The following is a 23,514-nucleotide window of genomic DNA, read 5'->3' on the forward strand; positions in this document are numbered from 1 at the left end:
CAACCTGAATGGTGTTTCACTGCTCACCCACCCCTTTACTTCAGCTTTAAACTAGTTTTACAGTTTCATAAATGTCTGTCTAGAGAACTAAAAAAAATAAAATCAGAGAGTGCTGCTTAACAGTGATATAGAATGAAAGACATAACTTTTAAAAAACACCAAACAACAGCCTACAACTGTACATTTTGCCACTAAAGGCCTTACAAGGATAAATCCATCTCAGCCCAGTGAGAGAGATACAGTATTTGGCAGAGTTGTCAACTTGTGTGGACACCAAGTCTTCCATATGTGGAAATTTTCTACTTAGATGCCTCCAGAGGTTTTATTTATTTAACTGGGGGAGTGGGCAGGTTTGTTGGTTTTTTTCCTTCTGTTTTTTAGCCTGTGGATTAAATCCACAGGCTTAAAAAAATGCTACAAATATCAACTAAATAGCCCAGATTTACCAAATAAATATATGTATATATCTCCCTCTGAAGTTCACAGGGAACATTAAATGAAAAAGCCTTTCACCTCACACACCAGACTCATTAGGAGGCTTTCTCCTGGCTATGCTTTCCCCACTGACCTATGCCCAGTTCTGCACACAAATCCCAGTTACAAAGAAAGGGTTACAGATAATCAGAGCAGCTTGCTAAGCATTTAGCCTGGCACATTTCTCATGTTTAGCTGAGCACATTTCTGATGTTTGCAGTAAGAACAATCCCTTGACTTTTTAAGCATATAGAAATAGGTTACATAAGACAGCTGTGGAAAAGTAGGCTTATTAGGATGAAGCAGAATTACTTGTAGATAAAGTAAAAAACAGTTATCTGTGCTTAAATGAAGGAATCCCATTAGGTTTGGAATGAAGGATTCCAGAACACCACCCTTTTGCTGTAAAATAATGTTTTGAATCCTCTGTTACGCTTTTTACACACTCCACTCTTTAGTGTGAGTGTCAGCAAACTTCCAATATCCTTATTTAACTCCAGCAATACCTGTAAGCTTAGTTATCTATCAGGTCTGGGGCCATTCATCCCCCCTGTGCTGATACATGTGCTTCATAAAACAAACTCACTCTGCAGTGTTACAGCACAGGCTTTAGTGCCGTTCCAAGATCAGGAACATACAGTCTGTACTAAGGCAGACTATGCCTGAGGCCAGCAATGTAACAAACAACACAATTTCACAACAGGCAGCTGAATGCATTACAGTCCTACCTTGATATAGTGGTCAATCCTCTCCACTGAGGTGAAACGAGCTTCTGTCTCTGAAGCCAGTCTGACTGTAAACTGGAATAACCCTGTTAACTGAAGTGGTGAAAGAAAACAAAGACAAATTTTTAGAGCTGTGATTTGTTATTGAATTAAGAGATGAATGTGCCCAACAGGATCACGGCAGTGACTGTACTTGGAGCTGATGAGGTCACACCTCAAACCCGGTGTTCAGTTTTGGGCTCCACACTACAAGACAGACATTGAGGTGCTGGAGTGTGCCCAGAAAACGGCAACAGAGCTGGGGAAGGCTCTGGAGTTGTGTGAGGAGCAGCAGAGGGAGCTGGGGGGCCTCCTGGAGATAAGGAGGCTTAGGGGGGATCTTACCACTCTCTGCAACTCCCTGAAGGAGGGTGTAGCCAGGTGGGGTTTGTTCACTTCTCCCACTTAATAAGCAGTAGGACAAGAGAAAACAACTTCAAGTTGTGCCAGGGGAGGTTTAGATTGGATGTTACAAACATTTCTTCACCAAAAGAGTCGCCAAGCACTGAAACAAACTTCCCAGCAAATGGTGGAGTCACCATCCCTGGATGTATTCAAAAGTCGTACACACGTGGCACCTGGGGACATGGTTTGGTGGTGGGCTTGTCATTGCTGAGATAACAGTTGGACTCAATGACCTTATGGTCTTTTCCAACCTAAACAATTCTACGATATTTGATACAAGTACTCTTGTATCAAATTGGACAACAAATAAATAAAGTGTTCAAGGCAAGTTAATTTAATAGTTAATTTTAAAATCACCATAATTTATTAACCCCTTGAGAAACCCGCAGCTTAGAAACGCTTCCCAAGAGAACAGCTTCAAGTACGAGGTGTCCAAGCTCTTCACCTCACCGCCACAAGGAGGCAGAAGAGGCCAAACAGCAACTCCAACACGAGTGCTCCGAGCCCTGCAGCTCCTCTGAGCCAGCGCTGAACACTGTTTGCTCATTAGCAATATCTACATTAAAAGAGCAGTAAAATATTACAGTGTGTGGTCACACTCACCTGCACAGCATATGAGATGGCCAGCCCGGCATAGGCAGGAGGGATCTGGCCATGCATCAGGACAATCATAAGGCCAGTGGTTGTGATCAGAGCAATGCTGATGATGTCCAGCCGCACAGCCAGCCAGCGCATTGCACAGCTGAACAGGTAAAACGGGGCCTGGTTGTCATCCAGCAGCTCTTGGTACCTGAAACAAACACAAGAAAGGTTAGTAGATTCCACGAGCCTGATGGTCTATGAATATCAGACCTACTTAAACCCCTGTTCCAGTATCAGGATTCAGGGTGGGAGGAGTCATCACTGACAAATTTTGAAACCAAAACATAATGGCAGGGTTTGCAAACTTTCCTGTGTAATGTCAGATGTATACTTAGCTCAAACTCTCCAAAGTCAAATCACCAAGTCTCTGTCTACAACAATGAATTATGCTGGGGTGAATCAAAGCCAGAGACATTACACAAACTTTCACCACTCTTCACCTATGCAAGACCTTCCAGAAGATGTTCAATGACTACAAATTACTCCACAGATAACAGCAGCAGTGCTTCAGAATATGTGTCATTTTATACACAAGTGTGTAAGTAAATTAAGTTTTAATAATAGAATTGGTGACACCTAATTAAAACACATCAATTACTACTTAATTTACAATCCAGACAATGCACAGCTGAGAAAGTGTATTTAAGGAGAAACACCTGAGACTCACAAAGCCAGTAATTGCTGGTGTAGCAGAGCTCCTGAGGCAATTTTCCCTATGCTTCCACACCCTTGGTCTCATGACTTTGCAGCTGCAAAACCCTACTGTTACAGCAGGTTCTCATGGGAAGCAACTACCACTCGCATGAGAAATGTTTCGCTTTCCCTCATAAACATTTGTTGGAAAGATTTTAGTTTATACTAGAGAAAACCAGGCACAGTGAACACGGTGGCTAATGGTCACTGAAGTAATTGACAAATGCTCTCCAGTTACACAGGTGCCCAGAGACTAACAGCTCACCAATACTTTCACTGAGGTTTGGTTAGCACACTTTAAGCAATGTTAATAACAATCATGAGAAACAACCCACAGAAAGTTTAAGCAGGGCCTGATTAAAATTACATACTAGTAGGGAAAAGTATGGCCAAAACCTTGTCCTCACCATTACCACCTGCTGCACTGCAGAGAATTCCAGAGGAAAGCACTCACCTGGGACCCCCCCAGCACTGCTCTTCCCAGTTTTCCCTTACCCTTCTTCTGTTCTCCCAATTTTTTTCCCCAGAAAAAGTAACTCACTTGTAGAACCAATGATCCATCAGACCCCAGTAATAAACCCTTCTGAATGCCAACCTGTTGCACTCAGCTTTGTGCTCCACCACTCCTAGATGGGTATCTAGACTAACCTGTGCAGAAATTCCTGTCCTTTGTGGTAGGCATGGATTGTGGAGAGACCCTGGATGCTAGATGTAATGTGAGACAGGAATGGAGACTGTGTGATGTTGTCCAGACGCTTGAGCTCTCGAATAAAGACTCTGGAAGGAAAGAAGCACTTTGAGTTTCATGCAGAACCACCACATGCCAACCATTATGTTGTACTTGAAGGTAAAAGTATCTGTACTTTTAGCCAAAGCAGCTGGTGTGCTTACCTAGACACAACATGCAGAACTGTGAACAGGACTATGAGGGGTCCCACTGCCACCAGGAACCAGGGGAAAACCCCAGAAATCACCCCCACACAGAAGAACACAAGGATGACGTTCTGGATGAACATCTCTGCTTGAAATGGCAAACGAACGTCAACTGGTGAAGATAGAAGGAAAAGAGGAAGATCTTGAGTGCAGAAAGCTAAAACAACTTATATAAAACAACTCAGTCCAGCTGTACATCACTGACTAGGACAGTGATTTCTCTTGGCTTATTCAAATTTAGAATGTACATTTTCATTGGGGTGTTTTTACCTTCTGAGTTGCTGGCAGTCTAATTATTCCCATTTGCAGAAATGGCACTGATGGAACTCTGACCTAATTACCACCTCTGCTGCACACCAGCCTCAGTCTAATGTTTTAAGTTGCCCCTGCCTTAACTGCTGAGAGCCCATGTGGAGCCTGGAGGTACAAGAGCAGCTGCACATTCCCTTCTTTGTAAGTGAATGATCAGATCTGAGCTATCAGCTGCCTTCTAGAATCATAACCCAGGGTATGTCCCAGTTCCTGCTTTGTTTATTGCAAGTGCACATTTGGCAGCAGATATAGGGTACAATCACCCCAACAGCAACAGACTGGAGAGTACTCAAGAGTTAACTGGGAGGTCTGAAAGTGGGATTTACAGGGCACACAGTGAGAGATACCTTCATCCATATCTTTGGAAAACCTGTTGAGGATCCTCCCAGTGGGTGTAGTGTCAAAGAACTTCATGGGGCTCCGCAGAATGCGGCGGAAGAGCTCATCATGGAGCCTTGAGGATGCTCTTAGAGTTCCCTGACAATGCATAAAACATTGCAGTGTTATAAAACAGTGTTTGCAGCACCAAAATATTCTACTCCATTTTTCTCTCCAACCATAAGAGGTTTTTTATTGCATTCTGTGCTTCCAACCAATGGAGGAAGCTATTCATTTGGGCAGAAGTTTAGCAGAAACATGGTGCAGCCTCAAGAGCTGGCTATGGAAACATCACAATTCATGACTGACTTCCTCTGGTTCAAAAGTCTCTCTTGGGAGTTGACCAAAAGAACAACAGTGACAGCAATTTGCAGAAGTAGGAGAAGGGGGAGACATTAAACACCAGCACTGGCACCTACCTTTACAAAGACCACACCACGAACAGCTTTCAGGATCAACATAACTGCCATAGACAGTGCATAGATGCCAGCATAGTAATGCATGTGAGGGTTATCCTTCATACTGCTGCTTATGACAGTCTCATTTCCCAAAGTCACTGTGGTGTTCTGCAGAAAATTCAAGGTTTCAGGGATTGGTTAAGACAAGGATGAAGCATGTATACATTACATGTGGTAGAATTTAACTGCCTTGTGTCTTCTCCCACCATATTTGATATTTCTTCTTTAAAGTACATTTCAGTGACCATTGAATACTTCAGAAAGTTTTCCCTGGCAGAGATGCTTGACTTGTAGATTTGTAGCCCTCAGCCTTTTTCCTACAATATCTTTCAAAATATTACCACAATGCCTACTTCATTTAATTCCTAATCTCTCATTTCATGTTTATTTCTTGTGTTCTTCTTAACAATGTCAGATACTTGCACACCAGCACTCCTATTACACAGCAATATTTACTTTGGATAGAGCTCTTTATTAAACCCTGTTGCTTTTTTCTGCCACTATGCAATAAATTCTTTACTGTCACACTGTTGTACATTCTCATTCTCTCTTTTATTTTTGATCTTTAAGTATGTTTAAGGACCTCATTGCTTGTTCTAATATTGTTGGCCATCTGCACTTCATTATTTCATCTCTGAGATTAGTAGCTTGCTCTCTGTGCCCCCACAAAAAAGTCCTGCAGCTGTATTTGGATTTTTAAATGCAACAAGACTTGCAAACAAAGCCCTGGGAATGGGAAAAAGCCCAAACCATCTCAGATCATCAGAATCTTCAAAGTAATTTCCAAAAGTCATTTGGCTCAAAGCAATATTCTAACAAAAATTATCCTGTTAAGTATAAGATCACATTTAAACAAAAAACAACACTAAAATTAGCTTGTTGGGCCCTTTCATATTTTCACTTCCTTTTCTTAAGACTAACCAAGAAAAGGAACCAGAGGGCAGCATTAAACCACATGAGTTATTATATCCTTCTTATTACTGGAGCTCTCTTATTCTTAGAGATTAACTCCCTAGTGAGACCACCTCCTGGGGAGCCCTACAACTTATTTAAATTAGGAAGCACCATTTGGTCTTTGCAGGACTGTTTGGGATTAGTCTAGCAGAGCAAACCCCCAGTCCATTAGACACAAGGGTAGAAAAGCTACTTAACTTACTCCACTGCCTTGCTTGATCCAGAAACTCAGCCACCAGTTGCTAAAAGCTGTGCTGCCCACATTCATCACAAACAGTGCCATGATGATGAGGAATGCAAAGGGGCCTCCAGCTGCCTGAATGTAGATGCCATAAACAGACCAGGGGACAGAGCCTTTGCCTTTCTCTTCCAACTGGACCAACTGGCCTGTGAAACAACAGAGGATGAAGAGGGAGTGAGGAAAAAAAAGCTCTTCCATGAAACTCCTACAAATTTGTGAACACACACAAAATTAGTCTTTCAAACTATGCAGAGTACTTCCAGAAACACTTTACCTCACACTTAGAACTCAGTGGTTCGAACAGTTTTTGAAAAAGTCACATTTCTTCTGCAGAATCATTTATGTCATAGTACAGCTGAAAAAGCCTCATCAGCACAGACTTAAGTGTTAGGCTGGGATCAGCCTCACTATTGCTTTTTAAAACCTGAAGTTCAAAGCTAACACTAAACAGAACTACAGAAGTCAGACCTTCAAATTTTTCATCCATAAATGCCATGTCCTGCCCAGGACTGAGCACCAAGCTGTACATGTGGCCCTCTCAGGACAGGAGGAAGAGGTGGTGTGGGAGACAAGGCAGTACCAGCTCCTTTGTGCTGATGGCATTGGACCAGCAGGAGCCTGACTGAATTTAAAAACATTGTACAGGCTCCCATATTTAATGAATTAATGAACGTTCTTTGCCCACTGCCTGTGTCCTATCAACCACACTAAGTGACTAGGATTGAGACAGCTTCCAAAACCTGAGAGGTACATTAACAATATACTTTGAAGCACATGTTTTGAGCTTATTGGAGTATAAAATAATTACAGCCAGAAATCTGATTACATAGTTACCCTCCTCTTCCTTCTTTACAACTTTCTCCTTCTTCACAGACCCTGTTTTGGTACTTTTATCCTGGGGCCTTTTCAGTGAATTGTTTGTGTTCTTCTTTATATTAATCTGCAGGAAAACAATAACACTAAACATATTGGAGTACTTTGCTTTGACATTTTCATATCTAAACACAAACGTCTATTAAGCTGCCACCTAAGGACAAAGGCTTTCAATAGCTCAGCATTGAGATCAAGGAGGATATTAACATCACAGTTATTACAGATGATTACCAACTCTGGTGGATTAAATTCTCTTCCTCTATTAATCTGAACTACTACCAACCTGTACAGGTAGAGTGCAAGGTTAATTTCCAAAATCAGTGAAATTATGAGCGTACATGGTAGAGGAATGATGCCCCTACTACTGCAAGAAAGATGCAATCTCTTGTAAAAATAATTCACTGGTTTCTTAAGAGGCTTTTTTCCCCAAACACCCTAGTACTTAAGAGACATTTCATGAGAGATTTCTTAAGAAAAGTCAGGTTAACTTGATCTTCCAGAAACTCAATGTCCAAACACTAAAGTACACACAAGCACTGTTCTAAACTCAGCCATCTTCCCATAACTGGGAGTTACTGCCTGTTCAAGTCAGCCTACATGGAAAGAAAACCCTTAACACACCATGTTCAGGGTTGCCTCCCCACACTTCACACGAGCTCAAACCACAGAGAATCCAACTGATCATCCATTTCTTCTTATCCCATAGGGAATGCAATTTAATGGTCTTTCCATGAGCTACTGTTTACAGCGACACTGAAGGTCAGCCAAGCATGAAGACTGGAGAATCTCTTGTTAACTATCATTATATTAATCTTAAAATGGCAGAACTATAATCTTCATGGCTCAAAGGATATGCAGAGCAATTAATTATATCCTTTTCCTTCTTTCATAAAGATCTCCCAGGAGAATGTGTCACCAAGCTCCTTCTTTATCTGTAATTCTTATAATGCTTCCTTCTCAGAAACCTTTTGTTTTAAATGTCTGCAACTTGTGAGTCAGGAGCCTCTCATCTCTTAAAAAACTAAACGGCTGATGCACTTTTAATCTTTTCTTACTAAGAGAAAATGCACACAAAATTTCGGCAAGTTATTAAAAAACAAAATGCAAAGATCTTTACTCCAGAGATTAACTTCAGGAAACAAAGAGCAGAAGAGTGGGAAAAATTAAAATGCTGAAAATTCAGATGATGTTGTACTGAATGGTTCTTATTTTCTAGATTTACATTTTTTGCACCAACTGAGATACTAGAGCACATCCCCAAGTTTGCATTTACAGACTTTTTTCATAACAGAAGTACTGTCAAAGCAAAACTTTTTTTCTCAAACTCCCCCAAAACACAGTATTTTCAGTTATGCTTCCAAAATACTGTCACATCTAACTTTTGACAAGTTGTGTCACACCTGCTGTGCCTCAGTCACACTCTATTGAAAAAGTAGCAACAAGCCAGTAAGAATTTTTTCAAAGGTTGTTGGAGATCTGTGCTAATTTGGAGGTAAATTAAGGAGTAGGGAGTACAGTAAGAGAGACAAACTTCCTGCTCTGAGCATCACCAGGGGAGACACTACAATGTTTTCGTGATTAACTCATGAGCTCATTGGCACAGTCCTCTCTAATACACGTTCCCTAACAACAAACTGTGACAAAGTGCTAAAGAAGCACAGATTATTCTATAGGAAATCTACTGGTCAGATCAACACATGAAAATGCGTGAAGCCATATTCCAGTCTTCCAACAATGTCACTTGGTTCATCTCAGAATAGTCAAGATTCAGAGCACTTTAAAATAAACAAGTACCTCAATATGCGGTGTTTCTCCCAGCTGTAGGCTATTAAAAATAGTTGCATAATCCCCATTTAAATTCATCAATTCCTCATGACTGCCTCGCTCAGTAATGCAGCCTTCTTTCATGAAGATCACTTCATCACAGTCAACAAGATACTGGAGAAAGTGGCAGTAAGAACAAGTCTCTATCACGATGTTCAATAACCAAACACTCCCACACAACCCTTCTCAGTAGCTTGTAGACACTGGCACACAGCACAGCTACTCCCACATAACAGACATTTGATTTTCAGAGGCCTTCCTCTGACTAGAGCACTATGATTACTCACACTACACAAACAAAAAGTTCGTGTCCTATCAAAACCAATCTCTTATGGAAGATGTGACTCAAGATACTTAAACACTGCAAATGCTGATAGACTAAGCACTAATATTTCTATGCAGAGAAGACAGCAAAAAAGCCTCAGATGCATCAATTCTGATTTACTGACACCAAATCCAAGTGTCTTCTGCTGTGATGAAATAGCTTTATAGCAAGTTAGCAAAAACATTTTTGAACAGGGTATTTATTTCACTGGTAGATTTTCTTTAGCCAAGTGTTACCAGTCCCGATCAGACACCAAGCAGCACTGGTATCAAATACACAATTAAACTGTTCTCAGTGCATATTTGCAGACCTAGTTTATAAATGTAAACCACACATTCTATAGACAGACAGGGTTGTCCTGTCACAGGTCAGGACATAGAAATTTCCAGTATGGAAGTAACCAATTAACAAACCATTTCAAGAAAGTCCAAGAAAGAAAGTATGAGAGATTCAGTACCTGAAGCTGATGTGTGATGAAAAGGACAGTCTTTGACTTCAGGTGCTTCCTTATTGCACTGTTAAAAATGTGATTTCCAACATGAGCATCTAAGGCACTAAGGGGGTCATCAAGGATGTAAATGTCCCTGTCACTGTACAGGGCTCGAGCCAGACTGATTCTCTGACGCTGTCCCCCACTCAGGTTAGCCCCTCGTTCACCAATCTGCAGAGACATGCACCCATTATTTTATTTCTTCAGCACCATGCAATATAGATGATCAGAACAAAACTGACCACAGTATTTCTTTATATATGTTTATATAAATACACTCCCCCATAACAATATATATTAATATATATGTTCTAGTTTAGGTGTCCACTTTGACATGTGTTATACATTCAAACTCAAGGTTAATATGCCTGAAGTGTGGCAGTGCTTTAAGTACTTTCTTTGCTTATTTTACCTTTTATGTATTAACATAGCCATGGTTTTTCTCAGCTATTTTAAATCAAGTTCAAATAGGTCCTGTTAAGGCAGTTAAATTTACAACACAGTAAAAAAATTCCCAAACAGTCAACATAAGTAAAAAACAGGGTACAGGTCTTAACAGTCCATGGCCTGCACAGATAAGCTCAGCTCAAGAGAGTGCATTCAACATCTTGGCTTGTATGCACCCCAGACTGATGTACCCTCACTCCAGTTTAGTCTGCCAAACCAAAACTCTTTTCTCCATCTATTCATCAGTTTAGTATAAGCAAAACATACCTCTGTCAGGTCCCCATTTGGAAGGATGGCCAGGTCAGGCCTTAGACAGCAACCATTCAGCACAGTATTATATCTGAAGAACAAGTAGATAAATAGTTAAGAACACTGACTTTCCCCACAATTATTTAGCTAGTACAGCATTATCTCATTTTCTACACTAATAGCAGATATTCCTAAAACAACTCCTCTGCCTTGGATTCCCAGGAGAAAACCAAGGGTAATAATTAATCACCTATTTCAGAAGCATTGTGAGGATAAAGAGACAATTTCTTTCCAGGGATAGCTGGCTAAGGGCCACAGGAAAGTCACCCACTGCAAGGGGGCCATGGAAGATGTCAGTACATTGCACACAGCAGTTGTTGTGCTTGAAGAGGGCAAGGCCAGGACAGCAAGAGCAAATATCACTTCAGAGCTGCTCACAGCAGCTGCTAAAACCAAAGGTCCAGGATGAGGTCCAGCCTCACTGCAAGTGAGCAGTGACAGGTACACTGACAGCCACCAGCCACAAGGACACATGCAAGATCCTAAGTGGGACTTAGAGAAGACTTAGACTCCAGAAGGATATAAAGGCTTTATTTGCAGTGTACTCTGCATTAAATTTTTCCCACACTTGGGCCAAGAATTACTAAGCTTTCATGAAAATCAGCAGTCTGACAAACCTTTCTTCATCATACTCCTTGCCAAAAAGGATGTTGTCCCGGAGAGTGGCATTGAGAATCCAGGCCTGCTGGGCCACGTACGCGAACGTCCCGCTGACTGCAATGCTCCCCTCCAACAGGGTCATCTGGAATCACAGACCAGCTGTGAGATTATGCTACCCCATGTTTAGAACAGACTTTGCTCTAGAGAGTACAAATAAGTCAAATAGGAGATGGGAAAGAAGAGCAGAAGTACTCAAAACAGGATTTCTCACCTGTCCTAGAATTGCTGAGATCAGTGAAGTTTTTCCGCTCCCCACACTGCCACAAATTCCAACAAGTTTTCCCTAGACAGAAAGGAAAAAATTATGGTACTCATTTCTTACACTCTTCATCCCTTTCCAAATTCAGACTACCTTTAGTATCTCAGAGGACAGCTGGATATGAATGACAGCTCTAAAGTGACAACAGACAAAAAAAAGCAAGAGTCAGCATTTTAACTCTCAAATTGTATAGAGTAAACACAATCCCACAATGAAATAAAACTAAAATCAACTCTACAGGTAAAAACAAAGGTACTTGAAGATCAGCTTCCTTCTTACTAGGGATGCAGGCCCAGAGGATCAATAAACCAAAAGCACCAAGTCCTGCCTGAACAGAATGCACCAAGATGCTTTTGAGAGTGATAAGGAAAGATGTAAAGAGGAAAAGCCTGAAAGAAAAGCAGAATTTAGCATACATGGGTCCAGTAAAACTCCTTGCCTGTTAGATCCAATTTGCTAAACAACACATACCAAGAAAAGACCAGAATTCAGTCACTTTGAAGAATTTCTCTGCAATAAAATGGATGGGTTGATACCCACATGAAACAATTAATTTATCAAAACTATTTTTGCTCCTTTTGTAAAAACTGTAAAGTGAACAAAAAAGGTACATAGACACTTGTGGAACACACTGCTGGCCTTCTCTTGGTAGCACACTTCTGAGAGAAAACCAGCCTTTACATTTTCAAGTAACTGTACTCCTTTTTGAGGCAATTTTTTGAACTATATGCATTCTCCCCCAGTTTAAAATATAGGTATTTTTATTGTTTAAAATAGTTTCAACTCTCCCTCTATTTGTATAACTACATAAGACAATTTAACCATGAATATCTTCATAAATATATGGATCCCATTATTACAGCATCCAACTGCAAAACTTTTGTATCTGTAATTGATGTAATGTATTAAGTTCAATGCTTTTTCTTTGACATCTTACATGCTTTTACCCATCTTAGAGCAATAGCTCCAAATGCTTCTACTTTGTTTTTGTTCTACTGCACAAAAATTCCCCAGGAAGAAAATTGCACATTCTTCAATAAAAAGCACTGTTATGCTCCATTGGAACACCTAATCAACTAAAATGTTCACCCAGAATACAGCTGAAACTCTGCAAAATTATCAAACCACTGCAGGAACACACTGTTCACCAGCACCCCACTGGTACCTGATCCCCTGCAGATTCTCTGAGCTCAGTGGCTCACACACTGTCCTGGGAGCTGCAAACCCCTCAGCTGAATGTGGAAGCTACACAGCCTGCCCTTGTTTCACAAGCTGTTTGCAAAGATCTAGTTGCTAAAATGGCACAGCTGTTTACAGCAAGATCAGACACTGCATCCTGGATACTGCAGTTGCCATGGATATTACAGGAGTGCACAAAAGCAATATGCTCCATTTCATGCAAAATGAAACAGCCCACAGCTCTCTGTTCCAAAGGGCAGCCAAAATGAGGCCTTTTAAAAGCTCAGATTTCCTCCTTTCATTTCTTCTTACCTTTTCTATCTCCAAGTCGATGCTGTAGAGAGTCCTCTGAAGCCGAAGGTTAACCAGGTGGATGATTTTGTGCTCCTCTTCGGGGCTGTGATGGTCATCACTGTCCACTAGAAGATGGCCCTTCTGCTCTGCCAGCACAGCTTGCTGTCCCTCATTCTGTAGCTTCATCTTCTCTTTCTTGCTCTTGGTGACTTTCTTGTCTTTTTTCACTTTGGGGGTCAACTTTGGTGAGCTCTGGACGCTGGCGTGGGAGAAGTCCCAAGCCAAGGTAGCATTTTTCACCTCTATCGCGGTGTGAGGATTGGCTGGTTTTTTCTTTATCATATGAACCTCTTCCATTAGAAATAAACTCTGATAGGAGTTGTGAGAGAGGTGTAAAGATGAGACACCTGATCAAGACTGGGAGACAAGCCTACGGCACACTCACGCAGCAAAACACATCAGGCTATATAGTAGGAGGAAGCTGAAGAGCAAAAGGTAGCTCATTAGTGTAAACTAACTCCAGGTCTGCTAAGTGGCTGGGGCATTCCTGGATGTGGTGGAAGCACTTGGATACACTCGACTTGCACAGAACTGCATATCTGGATGTGATATGACAGGAGCTTATTCCTGTTTGCAACTGCAGCTCTGTATGTTCCAGGTTAAAAACACGAGCAGAACACAGGTTTTAGAGGAGAGGTCACTTGAGACAAAGTGACTGACTTGTCCTGCACACCAACTCATTATGGAGGGCGACAGAATGGCTTTTAACTTGAGCCTTTACCCATCAACTTTTCTTTTGGGAAAAAGTCATCTTTCACCAGTGTAGCTGATCTATCTCAGGCTGCTTGACAATAAGAAGTAAGCCACTAAGTCCACTGTATCATGTTTTCCACCACATCCATCAGTATTTACAAGCAACAGATTAGGAAGACATTTTTCACACATTTTAATTACAAGATAAAATGTTTGCCACTGTCACAATTTGTTTTGAACCAAGCAGTCATTTGTGACTAAAACTTTCTCAATTCCCAGCCTTATTTATGCTTGCAATTGCTATGGCTGAATCAAAGATTCATAAGAAAGCTCACACTCATTTACAGAGCAAAAAAAGTCAGCTAAATTTTTACTGTGATGTCAGAGTATCCCCACCTTATGTTCCATTTCCTACACCGTTTATAGTCAAACTGGGATATAATTAAATTTCCCTTTTCCTTCTCTTCCCTCAGAAAATTCCCCTTAGTGCATTTGGATTTAAGCAAGGCTGATCTTAGGCTGACTCAGAAGATGGAGCAAAATTGCTCAGAAGCAATGGAATCTCAAAACCACTTTACAGATCCTGTTTTTCTCACATAGAGGGTTGTTTCATGAATGCATTACACAGAATCCATGTATCTGTCAATGCTCGTGAAATTTTCTATCTGGAAAGTGCTATTTTCCATTTTGGAAATTTCCACAATGTGAAATACACTGCTATCTTCAAGAGAAGACAAAATAAAGGCCTCCCCTCTGAGTTCATAAAGTACACAGTGTATTCATCCTCAAATCCCCATGAGGTGAGATAAGATTGTTCATTATCAGAGTTTTACATTTACTGCCATAGATTTGTTTTGCCAGATCACAACTCCGTTTTACTGATACAGGGGAATTTCAGTCACTTAATCTGGTCTGGAAACAGAAAACCTCAGGTTTTTATGATCACAAATAAAACTCCACTGTTTTTTGCCAAGCTGCTTACCTAACACCTGATATTTTCAAAAAGTTTTATTAGCAAAACATGAAATTTCATTGTAGACATGTTGCAGTCTTTTCATATGGATGCTCTTAAAAGGAGTTAAGAGAAGAGATTGACAGCTGGACTGACAATCTCACAGAACCAGACCTGAAGCCAGTCAGAATTTACCTGTGAGAATATTACAGCGAAATTCTGCAGCTTTAGTAAAACCCACAGAGAAAGCCAAGAAGATACCAATGAGAGGTGATGTTCTGGACACAAGGGGAAGATGTTTTTGTTATGGGACATTGAGAGCGTACAAGGAAGAACTTGTGGATAATATGTAGCAACTATACTTTTGCTTGTATAGCTGATTGTTTTATGGTCTGAATGGTCATTGCTTGTTAGACAGCCTTGTCATTGTTTGCTAAGCAGCCAATCTTAAATTAGGCCACAGCCATTGTGAAAAAGTATAAGAATAGCAGTAAAGAAAATAAAAAATCTTTTCTACCTCTCCCGACTATGGATTACGACTTGTGTGGCTTTTATGTCTGCCTCGACAACAGCCACAGTTAGGAATTATTATACAGGGAGCCACTGAGTCCTTCACTCTTATCTCTTCCTGTGGCCAACATGAAAACAGCAAAATCATTGAGTCGGATTATTTTGCTTCTCACATTGGTGTTATTCTTAAAACTGCTAATATCTGCTTCACTAGATTTGCATCTCTTGCAGAATCAAATAATCTGGAATGCTAAGTGCAAAGAAAAAGAACTTCTCAGCCATTAAAATCATATTACTTTCCAAGTGCTCCCTTTGCAGCTACTGAACACATACAACACTCCACACTTACAGCAAAAACTGTGAGGCCAAATGACTGCTTACCTTAAATCTGTCAACAGAAACAGATGCCTCAGACAGAGACTTCACTGAGAACGGAGTTACTTTGAGAGCAAAAGTCATGGAGTTAAAGACAGTGACCACTGTGAATGCCTAAAAATGAGACAAGAAAAATAATCACATTGGGATGCAATATTCTAACAGCTCCAGACTTCTAAAAGCTGAAATGGCAGAGCAGCAAGTCAAAACTGTAGAAGAGGCCCAATCTAAGAATAATCATTTAAATATTCAACATATTCTCAAACAGCAGAAAACACTATATCTACCCAACTCCTTCTCTAGTGCTCTTAACAGACCAAGACAGACCTGTTTCTGTTCTGTTTGTAGGTCTGACAAACGCAGCAGCCAGCAAATTCTGCATGAACCTACTACTTGTGAAGGCACAAATTCAAATCCTATTTTTAGACATTTGTGCTCTTTGCATCCAAGCACACTGCAAAACAAACACCCAGTAATCCCCAATGCCCCAGCCGAACAGCAAAACAGGAGGACTCATTTACATTCAGCCCAAAACCTGTTCTGAGGAAGGTCAGCACAAAAGAGCACCGAGAACCTTTTGCACAAAATATAAGACTACACCTGCTGCTGTCACAGACATCAGATGTTCACACCTTTGAGCAAAGATACAGCCTGGCCACACGGGCACAGCCACACAAGAAATGGATCAGCAGAAAAGAAATGGAAGAAATAGCATAAAGAATATTTTCAACAGCTTACCTGAGCTGCTGTAAGGTCATAGCCAAGGATCATATGGACAGAAAAGGTCACCACACTGGCAATGACAACAACTATGGGAGCCACTCCCACAGTGATGCTCTGGAAGTAGCCCGCACGCTCCAAGATTTTGCGTTCCTCCTCGCGAATCTCTAGAAAAACAAATAGGAGCACCACGTTTGAACTGTGATCCAGGAGGGACATCCACACAACAGACAGTACCACAGCACTATAAACACTGAGTAAGATAAACACTCTACCCCTTACTGTTTATCACATTATAAACTACATAAAGACAGCTATTATAGAGGAGGAAACTATAATGGTCTGTAAATCTCTGTACAAATATTGGGGGTTGTATTTTTTAAATGGAGCAGCCAGCACATTTAAGTGATAGAAGAAGAACAAAATTTAAAAATTTAGTATTGGTGTCAAGCCACAAACATCATTACACTAGAAGATGAAATTTTAGAAGCAGGCTTGTTTGTCCAACCCATTGTGCACAACACAGAGCAGCCGGAAGGATGACAGTGTTCTTACACTGCTCGTATACCTGCACCTACAGCACAAAGTCAGGATGCACCAGGCTACAAAGCAATGGGGCATCTGCACTAAAGGAGACATTTACAGACTGTGGGAACTCACTTTGAACATTCTGAGAAAATGGTTTGACCCAGGCATACATTTTAATGAATTTAATGTAATTAAGAACTTCATTCATCTTTTGCACACGCTCATCTGTTGTTGCTACGCATTTTCTTCTGAAATAAGCTGTGAGGCGCGACACGAACATCTGAAACAAAGGCAACACCATGCAACATTAATGGCAACTCAGAAAAAGCAAGTACATTCAATTCCTAATTAGCAGAGAAAATTAATTTTTAATCTGAAAAAGGGATTCAGGGATAGGGCCGGGGAACTGCTGCTCTAACATAAAACTCAGGCTGGAAACGCCATTTCCTTCTGCCCCATCTGCACCAAGCACCAGATTCACAACAGCAAATTTCAACAAAAATTTGTGAAAATAAAGGTGTGCACTCTTACCAATATTGAATAGTACCACTTTGGTTAAAGTTTCTGAAGCACAAAGTTAACCTAAAGATACACAAAGTTGACCCTTGTGGTAAATGCACCCATTTTAGCCAACCTTGTAACCTGGTTCTGTAAGGCAAATCAGGACTTTGCCCAGCCAGATCAATTTCTAGCCTATGCCATCACTATGAAGGTAGTAAAACAGTTTTAAACATTTTTGCTAAACTAATCTAAAACCAAAAGTTGTTTCACATGTTTTTAAGTATCTGCTACTCCCACATTCATCCCATTCCTGGTCTGAAATTCAAATCCAACACACTACTTCAGGAAGTTTTAGCTCCTTGTCCTTCTTCATCCTCCTGCAAACTCTTTCAAAGTCCCCTCATCAATAAAGAAGGACTACTGACAACTGGAAAACATGTTCAAACACCACTCCTCATTCCCCTCTAAAATGTAATTCCCACTACATAACCCTTACTTTCAGCCAGGTAAATTGGACCACAGTGAACCTCACAATATTCAGCCTCCATGGCTTATAAAACATGTATTATGAATACAGTGACAAATCTTCAGCAGTCTCACAGGCATTTTAAAGGCAAGAAGATTTTGGCTTGAACTAGTCTATTTCACAGCTCAGCAGAAGCAGAGGCAGGAGTACCTCATCAAGAACAAGCTGTGCCAGATGTGGTCTTTTTCAACACCTCATGTTGAGTCAAGAAATCAAGAACACTGCTTTTGCAGCACTGAGCTCCCATATACAAGCCGGAGGACTGATGTCTTTCCAACCTTGACCATGAGCACGTGAATACGCTGCAGTTTCATTTAGCTATGCATATTAGTCTCAACCAAATTTATCAGCTTTCCTATCCCCGTTTTCTAATTTTATCCTTTCAAGCTTCCTGTTTCTGAATTTCTGCTTCATACACTACCTTATAAACACCTTCAAATACATGCAGTGCCATAAACTGGCTAAACCTAGCACATTTCAATACCTTTTATTCAGAACTATACATTTGCCTGACCTAAGAAAAACAAAGCACATCTTAACTCTTTCCAACTCACCATTGCTGGGTAGAAGAGGATGAAGACAGCAGATCCCAAGAAGCCTGTTGGACCCAGGACAATCACATTATAAACCATTCCCAAGATGGCCACAATAGGGCCCCCAGCCAATAAACTGCCAACTGCTGCAGCTTCAAACATCCTCTGACCATCATTGGAACATACATTTATGAGCTGAAAAACAGACAAAACAGATCATTTAGATTTGAGCTGTTCTGTCTCAAAGGAATATATTGCACATCCCTTTTCCCATTGCCATTTCCAAAACGAGGCTGCAGCTTACCTCTCCAAGAGACTTCTCCTTGATATTCTTCAGCTTAAGAATTTTCTTAAATGCCATTGTCAGGACAGCCCCACGCAGTCTGACCCCCGTGCGATAATTCAACGCCCAGGTTAGCGCCAGGGACCACGATCGCACCACTTCCGTCATAAAGATGCCAAAAACTAAAAACAAGCTGTACTGCAGATTGGACTCACTCTGCTGGGTATACTCCAAGAGGTGTTTCACAACGAATGCCTACAGGAAGAAATGCAAGCTTGCATGAACACCCCATCACCCCAGAAGACCATGCAACAACTTTATGTTAAGTTAGAAATAAGTAGGCTACATTGCTTTTAAAAGAGCCATTTGAAATAGAAAGCATCTTCTTTCCAGAAGTAAAAGGTGTCAATACAAGAAGTACTGTAACACAAAGCCCTGCTGAGAGCCAAGCACTGAGTCAAATTTAGTAAGTAAAGAGAGTTTAATTTGGAACCATATTCCTCGCAGCACGCTTCTAATCCTCCGTGTCTTCTAACTTAACATAAATGTGTCAGTTAGCTGAAAGCAATGCATTATCATATAGAAGAGTTTTAAAATATAGTCACTACTTATACATCTGCACACATTAAGAAACATTCCTTTACGTGACATTAAGACCTTTTTTATTTTATCTTTGGTTTGCTTCAAACGTGCTTATTTGATAAAAAGGAACAATGTACCTACAGTTGTAGAGGGGAAGAGTGAGAAGGACATTTGCAAAACATTCCTGGAAATAAACATCAGCAGTTTAATAGTAAAGAAAAAAACAAGCAGAAAGCACAAGGTACTCAATACCACAAATCATTGGGGTAGGGGAGAAAAAAAAAAAAAAAAGACAAAAAAATTGACCATTCAATCCCTCCCCATACCCTCTGCCCCCAAGAACATAAGCACTTTACCTCAGGAATCACATTTCAAACATCACCTGCAGAAAGAGGACAGCCCCCAGAACCACCAATTCCCAACTCCATCTCTTGGTGGTCCAATGTCACAATATAACATCATACAATTCACAACCACCAGCATTAAATATTATTAACTGCAAAACAACAGGCTTTTATTTGAAATGAAATGTCATCTTAAATGGTAACATCTCCAAAACACTGTACAACAGGTAGAGCATTGTATACACATACAATCTGCACATACAGTATAATTATAAAGGGCTAATATCTAACAGTCAGTCTTAGCTTCTAACAAACTAGATTTAAAACTACACACAAAATTATAAAGATACAAAAACAGAATGGTATTTGTTCACGAAGTCCAAAAGAAGTCAAACTTGAAGGTGCCAACAGAGGAGGCTTCTGAGGCTGCACAAATTCTGAAATCTGGTTTCAAAAGTGCCCTACAGAAGGCTTCATAGACAGCAAAAGATTTCCTAGAGAGCTTTTCAACAAATGGTGTTTTAAGATATTGGTGCTTTTGATATAATAGTACAGAGTAGAGAATTACCTTTGCCCACAACAAAAATCAACAAAAAATCTGAGACCAAAGGAAATATTTGAGAAGCCTTTCACATCATAGTCCGTTGAAGTCCTCTTGGCTAAACCATGTTTTGCAAGTAAGAGTTCTGTATAGTTTGAAGAGAGAAAAAAAACAAAACCCCGCTACTCCAGAAAAGGTTTTGATAGCTACAGCCCAGCACCAAATAAAAAAAAAATGGAGATCAAATTCATCTGTTCAGAGGAAAATAATTCTGCACATCAGAACCAAGGAAACATGCTGTAAGTAATTTTGCTCTTTTTCACAGGTGTGAATTAAAGCCAGATGTCCATCGGGTTCTAGAATGGCCACTGAGAAAATTTACATACCGATCACTGAACAAATGTGAGGAGCTCACATTCACAGATCTATTGCATTCCAACTTTCTCCTGATTGGATTTAATTTTACATCGACTGTTTGGATCACAACTGCATACAGTTGGTTTGCAGTTACTGTGGAGATTACTGACTTCTTTTTCCAGTATTCAATCCAACATATGCAACCGAGTCACTGAGCAATTGGGGTGAAAATCCCCCTTTTTCCTCACGAGCTGTAACTCAGCATGGTCGCAGACTGCAAGCATTTTCTCACACACCACAGCATTGCTGAAAGTCTCCAAGAGAGGATGTATAAAGATAGCAGATGTTTCCTGGGGTCTCATTCCTCCCAAAACTTTAGTGCAATTTTGCAGCACTATTTTATAGATTCAGCATCTCCCATGATGAAATAGAGACCAGCTTACATTATACCCCAATTTACTTTTTTTTCCGGAAGAAAGAAAAGAGGAAACAGCAGATTAAAGAATTTTGAAAAGGGAGGGGAAAAAAGTCACAGAAAATTAACATTTACATCTGAACAAATACTATTCAAATTCATATCAGTTTAATGAAAAGAATCCAGCATAAAGTTATTTACAAAACAAAAACATTACAGAATATAAACTAAGCTAAGGGGGGAGAAAGAGCTCCTGTGGCTATTACCGTAGTGGTTGGTACAAGCTGCTCGGCTGTCTTAAGCATTCCCACGGAATAAACATTACCTTACCTTTGCTCTTGGCGGTGGCTCTGCCCAGCAGGAATGCCTCATCCTGACGCAGAAAACAGCCATCCTGAAAACGCTGAAGAACAGCTTCTGTCACTGGTCCCACTGCAGAGCCGGCGTCCCTGCTGCAGCCAGCGCGCCACAGCACGGGGTAGGCTGCAGCTGGAGCCAACTGGGAAACTGGAAAACTTACCTCCTGCAGCTTACCACTCCCCCCTCCAGTAACTGACCAAACTGTCAAGCTGTGCTCCACTAAGATAGCTAGTTTCCCCATCTCCCAAATGGGAAGAATAGCTCTGAACAGTTGCAAACAGGTACCTTGTTCAGACCTGGAGTTAAACTGATTATGTTTAGCAATCAAACTTCTTTGCTCCTCAACCAGAACTTGGAAGTTTTGGTAGCTGATAAAATAGCAGCAAGTATTTATTGGAGATAAATAGTGTATCACCTGTACTAGTACATTCTGATGGTTATTACAAGGCAGTCTGACACGTGCAGCTGATTCACCAGGTTATAGGTTTAGATTCTGTGCCAGATGCAAAATTTATCAAAATAAAAAGAGGAAGACCCTTGAAGGATCTGATACCAAAAAAAAAAAAAAACACAACAACCTCAAACCAAAGAAGAGTCTACATAGGAAGTCTTGAACAACTCCTTTCCAATTATAACCATCACAATGCTGAATAGCAAAGCCACAGCCATTTGCTGGCATTTCAAGATCATAGACATTCAATTAAAATTTTTGAATTTTAATACAGTGTTTAACTCCACTTTTATGATTTTCCTCCAACACATGAGGTCAAGTCAAGTGCTTTTCCTGATCTCGCTTTTCACCTTCAGGTGACTGAAAGGGTGTAACAATACACGAAAGCACTGATACTTTTGAGGAGACAGCTTAGGCATATCCCTGAGGAATGCCATTTTTAAAAACAGGGAGGAGGGATGGTAAAGACTTATTTTCATGCCAAATGGTGGAACCAAAGTGAATTGTGCCTTATTCAGAGAAATGAATAAGGTAGTCTGTAAATGGGCAACTGTCTATAGCTAATTTTAAGTTACCCATATTGAGCACCAATTGCAGCAGTAGCCCCAACCTAATCAAGCTGGTTTGTTTTCTCCTTTCCCCTCTTACTCTCTCTCATTCAGCAGTTTGGCTGAGACAATTTGAGAACATTACACTATAGAAATTAGGGGTAACCCTGCTGCAAATTCTTTTTGCTAAAGATAAAAAGCAGCTCCTCAAGCCCTGTAGTGAAACAATGACAGAAGCTCTTCTTGGGAAAAGCTAGTGCTGTTAAAACCTTAATCATTATTTATTGTTAATTACCAAAGTATGTTCATATATTTTATAATAGAGACAACTATAAAATATTACAAAGAAAACAATATCACAGAAACATTTATTGTTATTCATTTTACATGAAACAAGGCAAACTTTAAGAAGACTTAAAAAACAGAACATCATTTTGATAAGACATTTAAAAGCAGGAAAACATTTTAAAAAGACATTTCACCTAACAGTGTACCCAAATGTACTTACCCAAGAAATGAACCTCCAGCTTACCAGCACACTGAAACGTGTACTACTAGCAGTAATACTGCTCCTACTCCTCAAGGGAAATGTGTAGAGAATAAATTTAGTCAAAATTTCAACTTCACATCTGCACAGCATGTGCAACAAACAGGTGACAAAAAATGGTGTGAATGTCAAGTCCCATGTTGTTATCTTCAATACGACCCTTAGCAACAAACAGCAGCCGCTCCTAGAGGCAACAACGTTTCCTACACTTCTACATGAAACCTGTCTGGCCATTCTCTGTAGCATCAGTAAAGACTATGCCCACAGACTTCTTGAGACCTGCTCACATTAGTTTTTAAGCAGTGCTCTCATAGAATTGTTTTGGTCCACTTCTTGAAGACTGTTATTAATGCCAATAATTTAAGATTAGAGTTTTATCAGACTGAATTTTATTCCAAGATAAATTAACAGAATTTCAAAGAGAAAAACAATTAGAAGACCTGCACATAAGAATCTTACAAAAAAAAGGAAGTTATGCAGTTAAGCTTATGCAGTTAGGGAAGAACTTTAAACTATACTCAAAACCAAAGAGAAAAACCAAGAAGTCCATTTCCTCCAGGATACCTAAACTCCCCCTCCCTTCTCCAAGAACTTGCCTGGGTATTCAGCAACTGATCCATCAGCTGTAGGAATCCTATCTTGGATTATTGAATCACTCTGGAATTTTGCCCCAAAATTTCTAGCTAGTCAAAACATTTAAGTGATTCTGCAATGAAACCTTGAGATTTTACAGTTGGCCATGAGATGAAGCCCTCTGGGGTTGTTAAAAAAAGG

At 40.3% G+C, this 23,514-nt stretch overlaps 1 protein-coding gene across 8 annotated transcripts in view; it reads right to left on the reverse strand.

The window, feature by feature from the left end:
• The window catches only part of ABCC5 (ATP binding cassette subfamily C member 5), a 70,329-nt gene that overhangs the window by 31,221 nt on the left and 15,594 nt on the right, over positions 1–23,514 (reverse strand). For 7 of the 8 annotated variants that reach the window (XR_011152647.1, XM_069023956.1, XM_069023954.1 and 4 more), the window contains exons 6-24: positions 18,617–18,850; positions 18,334–18,507; positions 16,885–17,032; positions 16,243–16,391; positions 15,511–15,618; positions 12,933–13,283; positions 11,394–11,465; positions 11,140–11,264; positions 10,481–10,553; positions 9,734–9,937; positions 8,922–9,065; positions 7,089–7,194; positions 6,216–6,400; positions 5,021–5,167; positions 4,571–4,700; positions 3,870–4,023; positions 3,627–3,755; positions 2,247–2,433; positions 1,203–1,292 (exon numbers count right to left, since the gene is read on the reverse strand). Coding sequence is in view for 7 of the 8 variants with exons in the window: in XM_069023956.1 (XP_068880057.1) it covers positions 1,203–1,292; positions 2,247–2,433; positions 3,627–3,755; positions 3,870–4,023; positions 4,571–4,700; positions 5,021–5,167; positions 6,216–6,400; positions 7,089–7,194; positions 8,922–9,065; positions 9,734–9,937; positions 10,481–10,553; positions 11,140–11,264; positions 11,394–11,465; positions 12,933–13,283; positions 15,511–15,618; positions 16,243–16,391; positions 16,885–17,032; positions 18,334–18,507; positions 18,617–18,850 (2,910 nt within the window). In the remaining variant the exon portion in view is untranslated. Of the gene's footprint in view, positions 1–1,202; positions 1,293–2,246; positions 2,434–3,626; positions 3,756–3,869; positions 4,024–4,570; positions 4,701–5,020; positions 5,168–6,215; positions 6,401–7,088; positions 7,195–8,921; positions 9,066–9,733; positions 9,938–10,480; positions 10,554–11,139; positions 11,265–11,393; positions 11,466–12,932; positions 13,284–15,510; positions 15,619–16,242; positions 16,392–16,884; positions 17,033–18,333; positions 18,508–18,616; positions 18,851–19,314; positions 23,433–23,514 lie in introns of those variants that run through there. The other variant, XM_069023960.1, reaches the window with a different exon arrangement.

This window comes from Aphelocoma coerulescens, chromosome 9 (genome assembly GCF_041296385.1).
Source record: "Aphelocoma coerulescens isolate FSJ_1873_10779 chromosome 9, UR_Acoe_1.0, whole genome shotgun sequence".
In the NCBI taxonomy this organism is placed as follows: Eukaryota; Metazoa; Chordata; class Aves; order Passeriformes; family Corvidae; genus Aphelocoma; species Aphelocoma coerulescens.